This window comes from Lutra lutra, chromosome 3 (assembly GCF_902655055.1).
Source record: "Lutra lutra chromosome 3, mLutLut1.2, whole genome shotgun sequence".
Taxonomy (NCBI): Eukaryota; Metazoa; Chordata; class Mammalia; order Carnivora; family Mustelidae; genus Lutra; species Lutra lutra.
In genome coordinates, this window is record NC_062280.1 from 25,794,601 (window position 1) to 25,807,602 (window position 13,002).

The window sequence follows — 13,002 nt, forward strand, 5'->3', positions numbered from 1 at the left end:
GTCAGAAGTTTTTAAATGGCAGCTTTTCATCGGGTCAAGATCACTTTTAAAAATTCTGGAAAATGTAGGGTTTGCTTCACTGTCCACAATGAATTTACAGTCAAGATGAAGTCATACTTTCTAGAGTTCCCAGAAGTTATTCATTTTTTTTCCGATGATACACTTAACTTTACTACTATAGAAACATCAAGTTCAAGGATATGAGAAGCATGCTTCCATAAACTGCTGGTGGAAATGGGTGTGTTATACCCTCATTTGGAAAGCAATCGGACAACAGTCATTAAATAAAATACATTATTCCTCGATCCCTCAATCCTGAACAATCATCTCACTGCAATAAAATACCACCGTATAAATAATATGCACGAGAGTATTTGTTGTCACATTATTTACATTAGCACAAAAATAAAAAGGAAACACTGGAAACAAAATGAATGCCCACCAATTGAGGATTGGGTCAGTAAATTCTATGGCATGAAAAAGTCTGCAATTTTCAAAAAGAATGAATTAAACTATACCAATTGAGTTGGAAGAATTCCCACAAGGTATTGTGTGAATAAAGCAATATGTAGAAAAACATTATAATGTAACCTCATTTAATTATGCAAAAATGACAAAAAACTGCATATGAATGTATGTATAGCATAATAACCTATGAAGAGTTAGAGAAATGTGCATAAATTACAGAAAAACACATCTCTGAGTGCTAAAAGTCATTAGTTACATAAAAGAAAGAGTAAGATCAAGAGGAGAGGAAAAGAGAACCAAACGAAGAAGAAAGACAAAAAATGACTGGACTCAGGAAATAAGCAGGTAAGGACTTCATTTATACAAAAATTATAAAGAAGTATAGCCGATAAAGTAAGATATTAAAATACAAACAAAAGAAACCAGTGATGAACTCATGTCCATTTTTATATAGACCTAAAATAATGTTATATTCACCTAGATTATGGTGTAATGACCAAGTAATGGTAAAGCAGAGATTTCTTTTTTTTTTTTTTTGTACTTTCACTCTATCATTTTAAAAGTTGGTTTATAATTCAAGTCATTAAAGCTAACTTTAAAAGTTGGAGAGAAATGTAATGATGGTTCAGTTGGGTAGATGGTAAGTAGTTACTATTAATAATCTTTTTCAACATCTATCTCTTATGTAAACATAACGAGTTGAATTGTACAACCTGATATGAAGTCAATAATTGATAATCTAGGGATTGTTTTGTTCAAACTAGTTAAAAATGCTCTAATATTATTTTTACTAGCGCAATTATTTTTACACACTCCGAAAATCAGACACCAGTTGTAGAAAAATTTTCTGCCATTGGAGATAAGCTGAAAAATCTGAGGTCTTGCTTCAACTAACCTTATTCTCAAGGGTCAGCATGGTTCATGCCTCTTCAAAGGGCTACCAACCAGTCTACATTGTTTATACATATACAGGGCAGAGTTTGAGAATTAAGAGTTTCAGAAAGCTAAGGGTAATAGTAGGTAAGATATAAAGAAAGCTCAGTCAGCTACAGTAAATTTGGAAGTTGATTACTTTAAAAATCATCTTAGTACTCTAAACAGAAACTTTGAGTTAAAGTGGTCAAACCTTTTCCATTATTGCCTTTGTTTCAGGGGTATATGGTGCATACAAAATTTTTCCCAATAACATAGGTTTCAAGAAAGCCCAAATCACAGGTCCAGCAGGCATATTAATGATGTCTTTATAAAGGGAGAAGCAAAATGGTGCTAGAAGGAAAAAGTGAATAAAACCATTTAGTATGTGTACCTAAAATCTATTTCCTTATTGTAAATTGACACAGATTATTGTTATCACACCCAAAGATACATGCCTTATACTTCCCTTATCTGGTATCAAAGTAAGAAAGTGTAGTAACAACTATTTTTTTTTTTAGGTGTGAAAGTTTAACCCAGAAAACAAGCCTACAATAAGGGATGGCATTTTGCCAAGAGGAGTTAAAAAGGTTGAAAATCACATTTCAGAATATCTTCCAACAGATCCACCTCACCAGGGCTTAATTTAAGAACATATTCAAAAATCTGCTACTAAGATACTAGTACCAGGTATAGGAGTTGGTCCATGAATGTTGAATGAGTAAAAAGATGAATAAATGCATCAATCCAATTGCTATATTAAACATTCATACGTGGGCGCCAGGGTGGCTCAGTTGGTTAAGCAACTGCCTTCGGCTCAAGTCATGATCCCGGGGTCCTGGGATCGAGACCCATGTCATCTAGCTCCCTGCTCTGCAGGGAGTTTACTTCTCCCTCTGCCCCTCCTCCCACTTGTTTTCTCAATCTCTCTCGCACGTGCAAAATAAATAAATAAAATCTTTAAAAAAATAAACATCTGTGTATTATATGGAAGAGCCCAGTTGATGGAATTTTCCATCCCAAGCACTGTGGGGTTGATGTGCCATGAAACCTTTATAGCTCTGCTGCATTCCATGTGTGATACAACTTTGTAATTCTCACGAGTTAAGAAAAATATTGATCTAAGCAGATTTATTTTTTAATTTGTTTTAAAAGATTTTATTTATTTATTTATTTGTCAGAGAGAGAGAGGGAGAGAGAGGGAGAACACAAGCAGGCAGAGCGGCAGGCAGAGGCAGAGAGAGAAGCAGGCTCCCCGCTGAGCAAGAAGCCCCTTGTGGGACTCGATCCCAGGACCCTACGATCATAAGCTGAGCCGAAGGCAGCGGCTTAACCAACTGAGCCACCCAGGCGTCCTTCTAAGCAGATTTAAAGCATGTTTTTGTATTATGTACTGGCAACGATGGTGAAGTTGTGGCTGACAAATTCTGAATGTTCAGAGGCTAGACTTTGCAGCAGACCACCGAGTTCAGCTCACAGCTCGAATACCTTCAGGTTGGGTGACCGTGGCCAGTTAGTCTGTTTGTGCCTCATTTCCCCTTAGTAAGATGGAGAGGCACACCTTTTACGCTTGCCGAAAAATGTGACTCGGTTAATACGCAAACATGTTTAATGTGTGGGAAGTGTGTAGAAGTGTTGGGGAAAACTAATACTTCACTGATCATAAGAGGCTAAGCTACAGCAGACAGTGTCATCAGGAGATGATGTTACTATGCTGATTTTGACGTTTACTCACTGGTATGTGTGGGAATTCCATATTTGGAAGCAATCTGTTCTTTGCTTAATTTATAAGTCAAAAAGTCCTTGGTGTGGTTGCCTTTTCCCCTTTGAGAAGAGGGCAGCAAGGCAGTTAAATATTCAGTGGTAATCCCTTGGGAACACAATGCTTGGGAGATGGTGCTAAATGATCCTTGGGGTGTGTTCATCCGCTTGCTTCTATACATTGCCTATGAGATAAAAATCCACAATTTATTAACATCAGAAAGCTATAAATGCTGCTGAGAACAATACAGAAGAAAACGTGGTCATGCTTAGAGTATCCTTATTAGCTTCCATAATTCCATTAAAACATGTATCCCAAATATAAATGCAGAATGCTGAACTTCCCTGACTTAAGTGGCCAAAGTTTTTGCCAGAGTAGAAGAGTTTTCCTGCAGGTGCTTTTCCCCAATGTACTATATTGGTAGCTGAATGTATTACAACTAATCTCAAATACAAGTTAATGTGACAAGAGGAATTTCCCAATAAGCACATTACTGGGTGACTTTTTTACCTGTGTTAATGGAACACTTCTGGGCAGATGCATTTGTCTCAGGGATGTCATTTTATCTAGCAGCGGATGTGTGCCAGAAGCCATCTGATTGAGAATCTCTTTAAGCCTCATGAAGAGTTCTATCATCTTTTCTACTGGCTTTTGATCTTCCCTAGGGAAAAACACCTAATAGGAACAGAATAAAAATAAATGATGTATGTGGAGGCACTGGAACCCATACACACTGTTGGTAAGAATCTTAAAAGGTACAGTTATTTTGGGGAAAATTGTGGAAGTTTATTAAATACTTAAACATAAGTTTGGCATGCAACCTAGCAATTACATTCCTAAGTATTAATCCAAGTGAAATGAAAACATATGCCCACATCAGGATTTTTATGGAAGGCCCATGGTAGCATCATTCACAATAGCCAGAAAAGTGGAAACGATCCAAATGAAAGGACAAACGAAATGTACATCATTTAACTAGAATACTCTAGCAATAAAGAGACAGGAAACACTGGCACATGTTGCAAAATGCATGAAATTAAAAAACATTATACTGAGTAAAAAAAGCCAAACAAAGACCATGTATTGTATGATTTAGAGTATATAAAATGTCTAAAAAAGGCAAGTCTCTGGAGATAGAAAATGGATCAGGGACCACATGGGCTAGAGGTGAATAAGAAATAGCTGCATATAGACACAAGTTTTTTTCTGGGGTTGAAGGAAATGTTTGAAAATTAGATTGTGGCAATAGTTGTACAATTCCATACATTTATTTAAAGAATACTGAATTGGTCACTTTGAATAAGTGAATTTTGTGGTATATAAATTATACCTCAATAAAGCTGTCAAAAATAAATGATTCTAAAAGTCAGAAGGGCAAATATCAATGATGTAACTCTTCATGGATATACTATTGCTCAGAAATCATATAATATGATCCTTAAAATCAGAAAAGCTCTTTCAAAAAGCTCATGTGACTCATCAAATTTAGTCATAATCCCACAATGCTTTTCTGCTGCATGAAGATACACTGGAAATATTTTAAAATTTTCAAGTTATTTCATCCTCTCATTCATTTAATCACCAAATGTTAATTGAGCACCTGCTATGTCCCCAGCATGGATGAGGGGATGGGTATACGGTGGTACACTAAGAGATACCATCCCTCCGGTCAAGGAGCCTTGGTCTAATAGAAGGTCTAAACACCATTATGAGCACAAGACACAGCTGGAGAGACACCATGGAGATGCAGCTACCTCAGTAGCACAGCTACTAATTTCAGTTGTACTTTTTTCTAAATTACAACAACATTTTGATTTTTCTTCCAGTTCTGCCAAAATTCTGAGCATTTCCACACTGATGTGAAATAAACTGACTCGTGACAAGAAATTTTTCATTATTTTTCTTTGCAATACCTAAAAGAAGTAGAATGGTCATCTGCTTGTCAAGTGCACGTATTTAGTTACTAGACTCAACAAAAAATATTTGGTTTGATACCTGCTCTGCAGAGGCATTATAAAATAAGGATTAACATTTTAGGTGAGCAAAATTAATAATTTCACTTCATATGCATTTTAGTTTATAGTTTATGCAAAATAACCATTTGTCTAGTTAATGGATATTTGCTGAGTGCCTCTTTGGACCTAGCACCATTCTTGGCATTTGAAATAATGGGTGGTTCCATGGAGCAGCTGTGCCCAAGGAGTCACCAAGTAGGAGAGAATTTTAGGGATGGGAGGGGTTTTGCAGATCATGGGGTTCCTGTAGGATCTGGGGCATATACTTGAACAGACTGGGGAGCCACTGGAAGGTACTGAGCACAGGGCTGGCATAATGTGACTTAAGCTTTAGGAGATCACTCTGGCCGCTTAGGGATGGTGGAGCAGGCTGGGGGTGTGGAGGCAGGGAGGCCAATTAAGAGGCCACTGGAGAAATAGAGGTGTGAGAAAATGATGATCCAGAACAGGAGTATTGATAACTAGTCCTAAAACTTTCGACCCCCTTTGCTGTAACAACAAAAGTCAGCCCTGTTGCTTCTGGTTCTTCTTACTTTAAAGGGGAAACATTTTTTTTTCCAGTGTTTGCAATAACATGTAAATATTTTTGATCAAGTATAGATATAGGTGAAATAGGTGTTTGATTCTTCTATGTATATATTTTTCATTTGGTTCTGTATTACACAAGTACTTATGAAGCATGACTTCGTAAGTCATTCCTGACTTTTCTAAGCTCTAATAACGACCCATTTATTTCGTTGTACTGCATAAGTAACAGTAGCCTCTTTCTAAATTGGTGGAAAACACACACACACACAGATTTTTAACACCAAAAAATCTCCCTACTTTCCTTCACACACACACAAAAAAAAAACCAAAAAGCAAACAATAAACTTTGTTCTAATCTTTATTATCCTATCAAATTAATTCTTGTTCACTATAAAAAAAATACACACACACATCTGTATTTCATACTTTAGTATAACATATATTAAATTTAGTATGTGGGCTTGGATACACAAACTGAGAGTTAATAAGGCAATAATATTAATTTCTTCATCTATAAAATGTACGAATTTCCAGTATATGATCATTAAGGTCCTATTTAGCTCTAAAATAAAGCTGTAATTCCAAAAGCTGTATAAATGGATCTTATTTGTTATAGGATCAGGGAGCATACTCGTGTAATCAAATGTTTTTATACTAAAATGTGAATATAAAGTACTTCAGCAACAGGAACTTGCCTTGTATGTGAAGTTGTAAATGTCCAAGTAGTGCAGAAGGGTGAGTCCAATGAGGTAAGACTGCCGGGATCTTTCTGGAAGAGGCAGGCTACAGAATTCCGTCATCACATCCTCCATTTTGGGATAGGTCATACTGGCATTGCAAGAATGCAACCAGAACACACGAGAAATAATCTGCAAGTTGGAGGAAGAAAAATATTTTAGTGTGAATCTTTTGAGAGCTCTCTCTCAAGAGAAAAGCTTTGCTTTATTCTTAGACTTCATTTAAAAATATGATAAATTATGCTCCGAGTCAATTTTTCTCCCTGATTTAAAGCACTAATCAAAGGGTGCCTGGATGGCTCAGTGAATTAAGTGTCTGACTCTTGGCTTCAGCTCAGGTCACAATCTCAGGTTCATGAGATCAAGCCCTATGTTGCGCTCTGTGCTCAGTGGGAGTCTGCTTGAGATTCTCTCTCTCTCTCTCTCCCCCACCCCCCACTGTGTGATCTCTCTCTCTCTCCAATAAATAAATAAATCTTTAAAGCAAAAATAAAGCACTAATCACTATCAATAAAACTGTAGAGAGCCCAGAGTTCACTGGGAAGCTTAAGAAACAAGATGGAGAAAAAGAGATGAAGAAGTGTCTGTGATAATTCTGAGATTACTTCCAAACAACTGGGTGAGTGATGGTACCAAGAATGAATTGATCTGGAGTTAAGTCTGGGAAAAATATTCATTTAAGACTCATTTTCCCTTTAAAATTTTATCTAGTGTATTTAAATTACATTTTGTTTTTAAAATCATTTGAAGTTATAATCTTTTTTTTTTTTGAAGTTATAATCTTACACAAGAAACTCTAGGTATCTCTATTGAGAGATAAAGGGCAAAGAACAAAAAGCCAAGGATTATGTAATAGTATCAACCAACCATCCTGGACAGTGATGCTGTGTGAAAAGTGAGGTGTGTATATGAGAAGTTAAGAAGTCTCTATTGCCATTGAGTTGAAATCGAGAGAAATGTTTAGGAAATTCAAGACTGTTGAAACTTTTCTCTCTTTCCTTTTGAAAACAGTAAGAATGTACACTCCCATTTATGTATTTTTATTTACTAAAATGAACCTGCTCTTCAGAAGCCAAACAGTTAATTGCTGAAATTAGATCTTAGGATAAAATGAGTAAAAGGTGAGATCGAAGGGAAAAGGTCAATGACTACTATTTGCTAGAGCAAGAGGAAAAAAAGGGACGGCAAGGCACTTTTAGTTTTGTATGAGGGAACCAATGAACAGGACACAAGTAAACCTAAATATTTCCCTAAGGCAGTCTTCAAGGCTTTTAAAAAACTTTATCCGATATTGGAGAATAGCTGGGCTATGCTTAGAAATGACACACTCTGTCACATGTAAGTTCTGGATGAGGCCTTAAACTCTGCAGTTCTTCTGAAAAATTTCTATGACATTTTCAGACAATGGACTTGGGAAAGGGATAAAAGAAGAGACATTTCAAGTGGAAAAACCCTATTATCATCCTTAGGAAATGACATTATTAATTTTCACACCCAAACATGTTCACTATATCCACAAACTTGCCCAGAGTTCCCTGGATCCTATCTATTTTACATACTATGTCTTGTCTTGGGACTTTTAAAAAGCAAAACTGAGTATTCATTTCAACAAATTGTAAGTGGCCTGTTTTTTGTTTTTTTTTTCTTTTTCTCCCAATTAGATTACTGAAATCTGACTTTGATGTCATCATAACAGGCTGTGCCAATTTGTCTCAGAAAACCTGACTGTGATCATGCATATACAGAATTATTGATGGCACTACTTATTTAAGAAAACCATATAGAGGTAAGGAAAAGGAGAGCGCAAAGGTGGGAAAATGAAGGAGAAGGAAAACTAGAAGGAAAGGAAATGAACAGTGATAACTTGTCTTACTTCAGGATTTTTCTTCTAACCCCACTAGGAATTGAGCCTCTGATTTTATCATTTGCAAGCAAAATGCACCAGATCTGCAAGCAACTTCTCAGTGTTTTACTGGTAGATGCTCAACAAATATTACACATGATTTAAACTTTTAAGATCTGGCTGCTAAGAACAAATGTATTTCACCCCACCTCAGCTCTGTTATCAGGGATAGGAACGGCCAGCAGACTATCGATACTCCTGTTGGACATGCCTGTCGTTCTCCTCAGCTCTTCCTTCAGCTCTTCAACATTCTTAAACATTTCTATTAACTGACCTGCAAGAAAATTAAAAAAACAAAACAAAACAAAACACGTGTTGGTTGCAATGGAATTCTTTTTAAGTTGTTGTACTAACATTAGAGGAACCTTCTAGACTAAAACATACACTCAACATACATGTCTTGGGTCAGGAGCAGAGGTCTCTCAGTTTTGGCGAACTCTGCATCAGATAGAAATAGATTTAGACTAGTTCCAATTATGGTATCATTGGCCCAAGGTAACAAATTGTCCTGGGTTATAAATTTTCTTTAGATGTCTACAACACAACGTTGATTCAAAAAAAATATATATATGGTTTCCTCCCAGACTTTGATCACATAATGCACTAAATATATATCCCTCCATTTGATTTAAAACATCACACAAATTCAAAATGTTTTCCAACCTCGGATCATAGAATACTGTCAACTTAGGACAAGGTTTGCTAAATCTGCAACATTAATGCTGCACAGCACTTTTCCTTAATTTTGTCCAGCACATTACAGTTTGTAAAGGATTTTTTAACAGTCCTTACCTCACTTTTATATAGAATGTGTTTAACTTCAAACTTTTTTAGGACACTGACTATAATTTTTTCATATCTGGGTCACTCATAACAAATGATATTTTGACTTTACTTAAGCAGATTATAATCTTCATTCTGCAAGTATCTTTCAACTTTTTCATGAAGTATCCCTTATGCAAATATGCCCTCTTTTTTTTGGACTTACTGCCTTTCAAATTTTTGTGGCTGCCTGTTGTCCAAAATTCTGAATGCCTTTCTTTTCAGTATTGAGGTATTATGCAAAGAAGAAATGTATTGCATGGGGCCTCATGCTCAGAATACTAATAGGTTCTGAACTGAGATTTCTATAGACAGCAGTGCATCTTTTTTATTTTTTAAATCAGATTATTTTCATGAAGTAAATAAATTCCATCCTAGCTAATGCACTTTAATATATCAGAGAAATAAAAGGTGAATGGTCTAACTAGTTAAAATTTTGAAGATCTTTTTGCTGTGAAATCAAATTTCCCTATTTCATCCTCTGCTGGCTTTCTGTGTGTATATTTTAGACAAGTAACCATATTTGAAAGCTTCGGACTTCTCATGTGTAAGGGCAAATACAAAGTAGGTTTGGTTGGGAACTTCAGAAAAGCCTTTCTTAAACTGCACCATGAGAATCACATGCATAAAAGATAGCACTTAAAAATATGAATGGGGAAGCACCTGGTTTTTCAGATGGGTCTGCGCTGTTACTGACATGCAGCATGGCTTCTATGACCGGCATTAACTGTGTGATATTTTCCAAGTAATTCATTTGCAGTGCCTGTTCTAGAAACCTGGAACAAAGCAGAAGAGGAGAAGAAACTGCACTAAGCATATCCATAATTATCTGAGAAGGGGTTTCACCAAGGAACAGGCAATGAAGATACTTACCAATCCATATTTAAATTCATTTTGCTTGGCTCCCCAGTAAGCAAATCCCTCAGTTTTTTAGATATAATATTGTCATGGTACAGTAAGTTGGTTGCTATTTCGGTGCCAAGTTCTGCTGCTTCGAGGAGCTGCACATGAAACGCACTTTCTTCACATAGGTTCCCAAAGTTCACGTCAGAGAGCTGGCACATTCTCTCTATTGGACGGAAAGTTTCAGATTCGCAAAGAAGTTCGGTCAAGTTTCGAAGCTGAGACAGCTTTCCAGAATGGGGAAAGAGCAGGAAATAGATTAGTTACATTATTATAAATATTTGGTAACTGATAATAAGTAACCAAAGTTGATTTACTTTTAAAAAATTGTGCATTTGTGTTTAATTTGTTTGCATTTGGCAAGTTTTACTGCAAAGGATTATATCCTGTCATTTGAGTTTACTGCTTTCTTTAGAATTTTGTAAAACTCTTGGAGCTATTAAACCTGTATTTCCCAACTGGACTCAGATCTTGTAGACTCAATGGTTAAAAAAGAGGTGGTTTAGTTTTATCTCATTTAAATCACAAATACTTCAACTAATTTATATTTTTGTTTATGTTTTAAATCATGTGGAAAGGCAGACAGAAAAGCGGGTTTGGCAAAATAAAGTCTTTCTTCCTTGTACACATTAAGATGGCTACTCTTAAGTAAAAAAGAAAGAAAGAAAAAAAACCAACAAATGTTGGGAAGGATGTGGAGGAACTGGAACCCTTGTGCACTGCTGGATGGAAAATGATGTCGCCACTGTGGAAAACAGTATGGAGATTCTTCAGAAATAAAAACAGAATTACTGTATGATTCAGCAATCCCACTTCTGTGTACATACCCCGAAGTACTGAAAACTGGGTTTCAAACAAATATTTGTGTACCCAGGTCCACAGCAACATTATTCACACTAACCAAGAAGCAGAAGCAACCCAAGTGTCCACTGACAGATGAACTAAACCCAATGTAGTATACAGATACACAATGGGATATTACTCAGCCTTAATATCAGACACATGCTACAACATGGATGAACCTTGAGGACCTTGTGCTGTGAAATAAGTCAGTCACAAAAAGACAAATACAGTGGATGATTTCACTTAAATGAGGACTGTAGAGTAGTCAAATTCACAGCAACAGGAAATAGAACTGTGGCTGCCAGGGGCAAGGGGCAGAGAGGAATGGGCATCATGGTAATGGGTACAGGTATTCAGTTTTGCAAGATTAAGACAGTTCTGGAGATTGGATGTATTTAACAAGCCTGAACTGTACAGTTAAAAATGCTTCAGGCATCACTTATTTGTGGAGCATAACAAATAACATGGAGGACAAGGGGAGATGGAGAGGAGAAGGGAGTTGAGAGAAATTGGAAGGGGAGGTGAACCATGAGAGACTATGGACTCTGAAAAACAATCTGAGAATTTTGAAGGGGGGTGGGAGGTTGGGGGCACCAGGTGGTGGGTATTGTAGAGGGCACGGATTGCATGGAGCACTGGGTGTGGTGCAAAAATAATGAATACTGTTATGCTGAAAAAATAAAAAAACTAAAATCTCAAAAAAAAATGCTTCAGGCAGTAAATTTTATGTTACGTGTATTTTACCACAATTAAAAAAAATTCACTGGGGCGCCTGGGCGGCTCAGTGGGTTAAGCCTCTGCCTTCGGCTCAGGTCATGGTCTCAGGGTCCTGGGATTGAGCCCCACATGGGGCTCTCTGCTCGGCGGGGAGCCTGCTTCCCCCTCTCTCTGCCTGACTCTCTGCCTACTTGTGATCTCTCTCTCTCTGTCAAATAAAGAAAATTTAAAAAAAAAAAAGTTCTGCTGTGCTTGGAAGCTACCCTGGAGCTATTCCTTTTAAGAAGTCAAATAATTTGGGGCACCTGAGCTCAGTCAGCTAAGCATTTAACTCTTGATTTCAGCTCACGTCATGATCTCAGGGTCATGAGATGAAGCCCCACATTGGGCTCCATGCTGAGCGTGGAGTCTGCTTAAGATATTTTTTCTCTCTGCCCCTCCCCCTCCTTTTCTCTCAAAAAAAAAAAAAAAAAAGAGAGAGAGAAAGAGAGAGGAAGGTCAAATAATTTGGAGCAACACTTAAGGAAGCAAATGCATGTGTCATTCATTGCAACTCAATTTCAATCAGAAGTTGCATTTCAATAGAAATGAAATATTTTATGATACAAGCAAATGTTTAGGGATGTTTCTTTCCATATATCAAATGGGAAAGGCACAATTATGTGTCTTAGATGAAAGATTTATAGTAACTGCATGTAGGCAGAAGCAATTAAACACTGATCATCTTAGATAATAAATATCATTGGTCTATTTTTTACTGTATTTAATATTCTAATTGACTTCTGGCTTTGAACTATCTAAAACAGCCTCATGCATATTAAAATTCTACTCACTAGTCACTGCTGTGAGAAAATTTCCATTACAGGTCCAATTGTTTTATCAGCTGTAACTACGTGTTTGCCATCCTATTCCTTCCTTTGATTTTCAAATACTAGATATGATTAAATTTTTAATGAATGGAGCCAAGCCTTCCTGCCACATCCTCCAGTGGCTTTTAGTGATTTCATAAATAAAAGGATAAATACTGGTAGCCCAATAAATTTGTTTTAATCAAGCTTTGAGGGTATAGTAAATATGAGACTTTTACTCAGTAGAGACCTAAATACATATGTATGGATATATTTTGACCCAAATATATTTTTTAATTGCAAGTTTGACATACATGTGTAAGAAACCAGTAAAAGTCCATACGGTATAATCCTTGCTTGATAAGATAAAAATTATTGAAGGAGAAATTGGAAGTGTAGCCATGCTACTGAAGTAGAATTGGTTCTTTGAAATAAGGGTTAATTCAGGGTCCATGTGGAATACATTGTGGGGCATCAAGGAGCAACACGATAGTCATTCAGTATTTGTCATTATTTATTACTTTTATTATTTATTTATTTATTT

General features: G+C 36.4%; 1 protein-coding gene across 1 annotated transcript in view; it reads right to left on the bottom strand.

Annotated features, from left to right (window-relative positions):
• Nucleotides 1-13,002, bottom strand: part of ABCA12 (ATP binding cassette subfamily A member 12) — a 177,100-nt gene that overhangs the window by 66,646 nt on the left and 97,452 nt on the right. Inside the window, exons 12-18 of the mRNA XM_047722762.1 lie at nt 10,021-10,277; nt 9,811-9,923; nt 8,475-8,599; nt 6,381-6,554; nt 3,653-3,817; nt 3,116-3,326; nt 1,595-1,734 (exon numbers count right to left, since the gene is read on the bottom strand). Of these exons, the coding sequence (XP_047578718.1) occupies nt 1,595-1,734; nt 3,116-3,326; nt 3,653-3,817; nt 6,381-6,554; nt 8,475-8,599; nt 9,811-9,923; nt 10,021-10,277 (1,185 nt within the window). The remainder of the gene's footprint in view (nt 1-1,594; nt 1,735-3,115; nt 3,327-3,652; nt 3,818-6,380; nt 6,555-8,474; nt 8,600-9,810; nt 9,924-10,020; nt 10,278-13,002) is intronic.